This window comes from Mobula hypostoma, chromosome 4 (assembly GCF_963921235.1).
Source record: "Mobula hypostoma chromosome 4, sMobHyp1.1, whole genome shotgun sequence".
Classification (NCBI taxonomy): domain Eukaryota; kingdom Metazoa; phylum Chordata; class Chondrichthyes; order Myliobatiformes; family Myliobatidae; genus Mobula; species Mobula hypostoma.
This window is the reverse complement of record NC_086100.1, coordinates 32,509,710-32,518,502: the sequence shown is the minus strand read 5'-3', so window position 1 is coordinate 32,518,502 and position 8,793 is coordinate 32,509,710. Positions and strand designations below refer to the sequence as shown.

General features: G+C 39.6%; 1 protein-coding gene across 16 annotated transcripts in view; it reads right to left on the bottom strand.

The window, feature by feature from the left end:
* Positions 1-1,376: 1,376 nt before the first annotated feature.
* The window catches only part of dlg1b (discs large MAGUK scaffold protein 1b), a 489,566-nt gene continuing 482,149 nt past the window's right edge, over positions 1,377-8,793 (bottom strand). For all 16 annotated transcript variants that reach the window (XM_063045530.1, XM_063045518.1, XM_063045519.1 and 13 more), the window contains 4 exons: positions 6,308-6,480; positions 5,156-5,265; positions 3,619-3,710; positions 1,377-1,515 (listed from right to left, as the gene is read on the bottom strand). In XM_063045530.1, coding sequence (XP_062901600.1) covers positions 1,409-1,515; positions 3,619-3,710; positions 5,156-5,265; positions 6,308-6,480 — 482 coding nt within the window. In that variant the 3' untranslated portion in view covers positions 1,377-1,408. The remainder of the gene's footprint in view (positions 1,516-3,618; positions 3,711-5,155; positions 5,266-6,307; positions 6,481-8,793) is intronic.

Sequence of the window (8,793 nt, the reverse complement as noted above, 5' to 3'; positions counted from 1 at the left end):
AGAGCTACAGTGGAAGATATGACATTTTTGCAATTCTGACTTGAAAACGTACAGAAAATGTAAAAATGTATTTAAAGTTGCCTTTAATGCTTTGGAAACATGCACATCACTTAGAAGAATCTCACACAGAACTTTCAGGGGGAGGGTGGGGGTAGAGAGGTCTGGCTCCTTTGAGTTATTTCTTGCATTTATTCTTAAAACATCATTTTTGTTACCCCCACCACCACATTCCCTGTATAATCCACAATGGTTAAAGATGGGAAAACTAATTCACACCTACTTGGAAAGTAAAGAAAACATTCATGGATGAAATGGTTAGAAGCAAAGAAAATATATATTCCTGGTAAGTTATATAACGTATTTTGTTAAAAGTATGCTTAATATAGTTGATAATTTATATCAAAATACATAGTTACTGAGGGTTAATTATTATATATCTTAAAATCTCAAATCTTACAGCCCATTACAAATAGTGATGATTTAGTTTTCAGCTCTGTTCCTCAGTCAGCTCTACTTCCTTACTCGATATCACTGCATTACCCAAAACATCCTTATTCAAAAAGTCCTATTGAAAATCAAGTCAGTTATCAATTAAAATAGTCTATATTCACTGGCTTCTCTTTGCTCCCCTCCCACCCTCAATAATCAAATTCATAAAAGTAGAGTCTCTGCAAAATTGAAAGTAATACCTGCAATATCACAGGAACACATTCTAATCGGCATTCAATATAAACATTTATTTATCGTGCATCTCGACTGTCAAAAGGAAAAATAAAACTAAAAGCATGGTCTTATTAAAGGACCTCTGTAAAGTGAATAAAAATTCCTTTGCACATTAACGATTGATGTGGATTTATAATTTGTTCAATGTATGTGGGACTCACTTAACCAGCGCAGAAAGGAAGAATTAAAAGACCTCCCAATAGCCTTGCCAGGTAATGAAGAAACAATAAAAAATAAAGCCGCCAAGATTTCCACTGCCAAACCATGCTTCCAAAATTCACCGTGCAAAAAAGCTGCTTAGAATTATTATTTTCCAAATCCAATGCTACACATGAAGATTACTTTCCCTTTGTTTATTTTTTAAAAGAAAAATATATATAAAGCTTTTTCTGAAAATTGCTGGAAGATTTGTTGCCCTTAAACATTAAGGAACTGTACCATAGTATCTCCCTTCATCAGCTAGTTTGGCCTTGCCCCTTCATGAAAATAAAACAATGGTGGTAATTTTGAGTATCACGTACAAGCAATTTCCACAAAAAAAGAGATGTGAATGCCCCCAGTTGAAAGACAAATCACTTTTCATGACACACAAAGAAAGAGAGATCTGTGATCACAGGAATGAATTAATCCTGTGGAAGGGGATCCAGAGCCAACACGCACAATGGACAATGTTTATGATGTGACTTCACAGTTTCTCCTTGGTTGGAACCCAGATGTAAGGCCCAGACTGCTCCTCAATGATCTGTATCACCTGGGTGTAAATCTCCTCCAGTAAATTTCCCTGCACAATACCTAACCAAAGGAAAAATAGGAGTTAATATCCCACAATTCTGCACATATATTTATTTAAAATTATCATTATTCATGGTAAAAGGAATTGTAAACACAATTTTGAAATAGAAAAAGAGATTAACAATCTATCAGACTTTATAGATTAGATTTTAAAAGATACAGCATTGAATTAGATCCTATAGTAACCGTATTAACTATCCCCGTTACACAAATCCTACATTAATTCCATTTTCTTCTTTTCCCCTCACTCTCATCAACTCCTCTCAGATTCTACCACTTGCCTACACGTTTGGCACAATTTACAGTGGGCAATTAACCTTCCAATCCATGACTTTGAGATGTGGGAGGAAGCATTTGTAAACTCCATGTAGGCAGTACCTGAGATATGGTGTTGCCCTGTTGGTTCTCTTTACAAATACTGACCAAGTGATTTGCACTTTTTGTATTTCCTGTTTTTATTTCACAACGGCAAATGGGAGTCCAAAATACAGAACTTAGAACACTATTCAGCTCTGGGCACCACACTTTGCCAAAATTAAATCCAGACACAAGGGGTTATATTATGAGAAGAGATTGTAGTAAGCAGGGTGAGACAAAGGGAAAACTGTAAGAATCCAAGTCAAGATTAGATAATCTACGCATTAGAGGCAAGTTTTTCGGGAATTAAATTCTGTCCTAAACACAGAGGAGGTCAGAAATTTGGAATATCATTGGCTAAAAGAGTTTCTAATTTAGGTATTTGAGATTGTGCTATTTTTGTTAAATAAAGGTATTAGGGGAACCAAACTGAGCATCTCTGAAGTTGTCCAGGTGCCATTTTGGGGGTTGGACCATATTTATTGCTATTCAGCTCATCTCAGATTTCTTCAGGTTCCTAAACAAAACACAAGCCAGGAGTGAAATATCTCTGCACCTGTCCTTCCACGCCACCACAGAACTCATTACCAAGCCCTACAGCAGAGCAAAGATACAATGTAGAGGGGCTGAATGCACTTCACATCCATATCAGCCTTACATGAGGAGTATGACACTACTTGTTTGACTGTTGTAACTGACCTTGAATAAAAAAGCTAACTGCAGGTGAGTCACTTGTTTTTATTTTACCTCAGTATTTTTAATTTTGCAGACTTTATTGATATTTTTCACTGAATATATTTCCCTATAATTTTAGGGGAGGTACAGTACTCTCATGGTAAGCGTAACCCTATTACAGTGTCAGTGACATTATTCAATTCTGCCACGACCTGCGGAGTTTGTACATTCTCCCCGTGATTGTGTGGGCTTCCTCCACGTTCTCCAAAGACATACCAGTTAGTAGGTCACAGGGATGCAACTAAGCAGCACAGACTCATTGGGCTGCAGGGGCCTGTTATGGAGCTGAATCTTTAAATTTTGTTCAAGAAAATTTTTCATTATTTAAATTAACAGAGCAAAGTGCCTTCGGCTGCAATGAGCTACTGAAAGGCTATCAGAGTATTCCAGAACACGGCTTCACGATACTCCACCAAAATACTGCTGTGCATGATACCTCCCAGCTTTGGAGGGTCAGCTTAGTTGGCTCTCTGAATCCCAAATCAGATTAGCATGGGCAGATGGATATTATATTTGAGGAGCAGACCAGTTCCTGAATGATCTGTACAACAGTCTCAGTAAATTGCAAAACAGCTCCAAGGAGCTACTTCATGTCTTATGCATCCATGGAGAGAGCATGGTTTCTTGCCCTCTAGTATCCAGACACACATCCAATTCAAACTGAAACAATGAAAGGTACCTCTTTACTATCAAGTCCTACAAACAGTCATGCGGCAACTTTAAACTGGAATATGACTTAGAGGGTATCATCTGCATCTTAAAACAGGAAATGCAAGTTATAACGAGTCAAAGGAATATTTATAATATGTGGTATGAGAAATTTCATCCTGGATGTGATTAATCGGGAACTAACTATAATGTTACAACAATGAGTGTCTAATCTTGGCTGATTTTAATCAAGCTCTCCAGACAGCTCATTCATAATGCATCCTCAGATTCTAATCTAGACAAAGCTGCAATAACATAAATTTGGAAACATATTTATTAAACAGCAAACAATAGGGTACTAACTTGTGAAGTGTTCAGTAAATTCCAGTTCAAGTTTCATGGCTCTGTCAAAAGTTTTCTTTGCTTGGTCTGCTGTTAAACGTTTATTCATTTCCCTGAGGTGGAAAACAGAAATCTTTACTTTCAGTCACTGAGGAACAGGCGGAGTTGATTAGAGAATAAAAGGCATGTTAATATGTCAAGTAAAAGGCACAAATGCAAAGATCTGGAAAGCATTGCCGTGGACTATCTATTGAAATATCAAACTACAGCACATTGTCTCCCTGCCTTTCCTTGATCCCCAGAATACTGTTTGACATTAAAAACTGTTTATTCAAAACTCTAATTAGTAGACTCTACAGAATTTAATGCCTTTTACTAAAGGTATTACCACTAAAATCTACAGAAGATCATGCTGATGTTTACAGGTACAAAGCTCTTTTGCTCCACCAATACAAAGACACAAAGTGCAGTAGCCTGAACAGTGAGTGCTTTCTGGTCTAATTTTGCTATAATCAACCCGCAAACCCTACTTCCTCTTACCACCGCCTACCCTTCCCCACTTGCTGCCTCTATTCACACGGTAGAGTGCTGTTGCCATTAAACTATTCTCAGGAAAATGGCCTAGATGGCCTCATCACCCATACCATGTTCTCTTCTTGCTACTACCATCAGAAAAGAGGTACGGGAGCCTTAGGTCCCACACCACCAGGTTTAGGAACAGTTTTTACCCCACAACCATCAGGCTCCTGAACTGATGTGGATAACTTCACTCACCACAACTCTGAACTCATTCCACAATCAACAGATTCACTTTCAAGGACTCTACGAGTCATATGCTCAGTATTGTTTATATATTTATTATTTGTTTGTTGTTCTTATTTGGACAATTTGTCTTTCTTTTGCACACTGGTTCTTTGTTAGCATTTTTTATATACAGTTTTTTTTCAAAAATTCTTTGGTATTTCTTTATTTTCCTGTAAATGCCCGCAAGAAAATTAACCCCCTGGTAGCAGTATATGGTGAGATATACATACTCTGATAATACATTTACTTTGACTTTGAACTTTGAATTGACACTTGACCTGGTAAGACATTTTAAAATGGGGCTTAGAGATGAAAGGGGAGAATACAAGTACAGTTTTTGGTTCCTCTAGTCTACAGAATAGTGACCAGGATCACTTGAAATCTACTAGCTAAGTCAAATTTTCAAATTTCTGTCTTTTTCAGCTGTGAGGGCTGGCAGACTTAGAACGAGGGTCACAGCAGCAACATTGCCGCTGTGCCCACTTTGACTATAATTCCTCAGAGGACATCATGAAACACTGCATGGGAGACATTACAGGAATCGCGGAACCTCCCTCTAGGCTCATTGCTAGTACAAACACTGCCCCTTTCCACCCCCTTCAAATGAAATCCCAAAAGCCAGAGAAACAGGATCTCACCAATATAGATCGTACAGTACCTTCCCGCTGTTTTAAATGTCAGCTTGGTAGCTTGGCTAAGCTATTACCACAGAGGAAACAAAAAACCTTATTTATGATCTGCACCTGATACTTACATGATATTTTCAACAGATTTTGGTTTAATGAAGATAGCAATTGGGTACAGCTGGGCTATTTGAAGTCTCTTAATAGCATTTCCCGATACATCCAGGATACAGTGTTTACCCTATAGCGGAAATAAAGGGAAAATTTAAAGAGATTCAACAAAGTTCCAAACGGGCATATGTTTACAAAATTACATTCACAATAAAATAGATTTTTCTACATCCTCCCTTTCTATTCTCTATTTTGTTCACATCAATACAGTCAGTGATTTTTTAAACCTAAATTTAGCCAAATCTATACAATTAGCCTGAATTTCATGTTGTTACTCGTAAGAATGATTGAACGGTTGATGGGCACATTGGTTATTACAGAAAATAATAGAAATAAACTAGAAATGTGGTCTAAAGGGAACAAGTACCAATGGAAGTTGTGAGCAATTTTGGGTCCCTTGTTTAAGAAAGGATTCACTGGCACTGGGGAGGGTTCAGAGAAGGTTCAAGAGAAATGAAAGGGTTACCGTATGAAGAGCAATTGATGGCACTGGGCCTTTACTCACCTGGAATTTAGAAGAATGAGGGGGATCTTATTGAAACTTACTGAATGCTGAAAGGCCTAGACAGAATGGATATGGATAGGATATTTCCTATGGTGGTAGAATTTAGGGTTAGAGGGCACAGCCTCAGAATAGAGGGACATCCATTTAGAATAGAGATGAGAAGGAATTTCTTTACCCAGAGGGTGGTGAATCCGTGGAATTTATTGCCATAGGCAACCATGGAGGCCATGTCATTAGGCGCATTTAAGGTGGAGGCTGATAGGTTCTTGATGAGTCAGGGTGTGAAAAGTTATGGGGAGAAGGCAGAAGAATAAGGTTAAGAAGGAAAAAGATCAGCCATGATGAAATGGTGGTGCAGACTTGATGGGCTGAATGGCCTAATTCTGCTCCTATGCTTTGTGGTCTTACGCAAATATATTTAACATTTTATTCAAGTTAGCTCTAAAGGAAAGGAACATGTACGATAATAGTAGGTCAGCATTACCAGGAGCGTACAGCTAAATATAAATGCATTTATTAACTAGCAGCTGAAAAATGAGGTCAACTTTGAATTAGAGTGCAAAAACTCAACAGATTTATGTTAAAGACATTTTTATGGGCACTCTACCTTTTCTGCTACTTCTCTGACAGACTGCACACTGGTTCCATAAAGGTGATTGTTGTACTGCCCAGCTTCAATGAATTTGTGATCTTGAATATCCTTTTCCATCTGTTCTCTGGATGTGACAAAATGATAATCTCGACCATCCACTTCATAATCACGCTTTGGTCTGGTTGTGTCTAGAGAAAGTGAAACATTGCGATTAGACCATTTCTTTCTTCTGCTTGAGTTGGATCAATAAGTTAGGATATTCCACTTGGGGAAATTTAAAAGCCAGTGTCAGATCAACTGCTCACACCAATATGGCAGGGAAAACACAGAGAAAGCTCTCCACGTTATCACATTTCATCTGACACCTAACCTTCAAAATAACTTGTGTTGCACATGAGATCCATCACCCAATACTGAATTACAGACAGTTCTGCAGTGTTGGATTTACATCCAGTTAGAAAAGTTTTATTTAAAACACTTTACTTTCAGTAAGAAGGGGAAACTTTATGATAATCAGTAGGTCTGGCTCAAAATCAGAAGTGGAACAATTATATCAACTGCCTATCGAATCAATATTTTACAGACACGACATTTATGAAGTTATAGATCCCTCATCAATGAACTCCATTCAGCTGCATCAAAACTGCTAACTATTTGGATTTAAGCGTGTAGTCCAACATCAGAACCAGCCTCTCAGGACAACTACTTTTAGCTGGGGAATTTTGAATTAAGATTGTAAATTAAAGTTTTCAAAACTCTTAAAAATGTCTTTCAGCAGTTGCACTGAACACAGAAACCAATGATATAGCACAGAAATAGGCTTGGGCATGTGTTACAGGGGGAGACTAGACAAACTTGCGTTGTTTTCTCTGGGAGCTGCAGAGGCGGAAGAGAAATATAAAGGTTTATGAGATTATGAGAAGTGTAGGTAGAGTAGATAACTGGTATCTTTCTCCTTGGATGTCATACCAGATGGCATGCATTTCTGGTAAGAGGGGTAGTCCATGAGCCAGGACCCCAAATTTGGGCCACCGGTACCATCTGGGGGAAATAATTCTTATAGTGATTTTTGGAAAGGTATACAGCCCTAGTGCCAGAAAATATGTGATAGCATTGCAGCGGTGGTAGCTTTCTGTGAGGGGGACTGGGAGTTGCACCTCCATGCTATAAGAACCATGATCCCATGGTGCTTTGCCTATGATAAGATGAATTATGGCAGGTACCTGTCCCCTTACTTTGCTCAGATGATGAACCTCCCAGAGAAGAATCCTCCTGTGTATGAGGCCTTCAAGACAGGCCAATTCTCAGTGCAGCTGTCAAGTAGCAACCCCTTTGGGCAGATCCCTGTGGACCAGGCTATTGAAGCCACAGTGAACAAAGCCACACAGACTCCTGGAGGCACATCACGGTTCAGCCTGAACGCTGGAGCTATCAAGCGTTACTACATAACAGCTGAGCACCGCAGTGCATTCCTGGGACAGTTAAGGGAGATGGTGCAAGGTAACAAATCAGAGCTTTGTCATGCGGAGCTACAGCGGCCAAGAATCCAGAAAGATGAGGAAGCAATTTCAGCAGTGGTTAGCCTCATACATGAATGGGTCCACCCATTTGCAGAGAAGCGGGACCTCATTAGCATCTCTACAGCAAAGGCAGCCCCCAAGGACATTGCCTCCGACCTGATGAAGGCACATGAGATTGGTGAGCAATGCTATGCAACCTTCAAGAATGAGAGACCAGAGGAAGACCCACCAGCAAAGAAATTCCATAACCCAATGAAAACCAACAAGCTGAAAACATTCAGTGATATGTGTAAGAAGAGAGAAGTGAAATCAAACGGGAGGGCAATCATCTTGAAAGCAGACAGGTCCTTGTTTGGACGCATCATAGTGATGGCACAAGGGCACAGTCTACATATGGAGGATATCCTTTCTCATCCCCTTGGACCATTGCCCTGGGCCCTGTCCACACCAGAAGGATCGCTGAGAAAGACAAATAAAGCTACTTTATCCACAACCTTGCAGAAAAATGTAGCAGTAGAAGAGCAACTCGCAGGAAACTCTGCTACAGTGGTTGATGGAATGAACTTGGTCCAAAGAGTGAAAGGTGATCAAGTTACTTTCAGAGATGTTGCCACAACAATTCTGGGTATGGCTTTGAGGGAAGGCAGTCAGAGTAGCAGAATAGATGTTGTGTTCGACACATACAAGGAGAACTCAATCAAGAATAGTGAAAGATCTCTACGGGGTGAAGAGACTGGTCATGAGTTGCAAGGTATCACAGGCACACAGATGGTGAGGCACTGGAGGAGTTTCCCGACCAAAGTCAGTATCAAAATAGTCTCATTAGCTTCACAGTCCATGAATGGAGGAAGGCGGAGTACAGAGCAAAGCTACGGGAGAAGATTCTGTATGTAACGGTGAATACAGCTCTTCAGTGTCAACAAGAAGAAGCAGATGGCCGCCTACTTCTCCATGCTGCCCATGCCGCATGAGAGGGATACC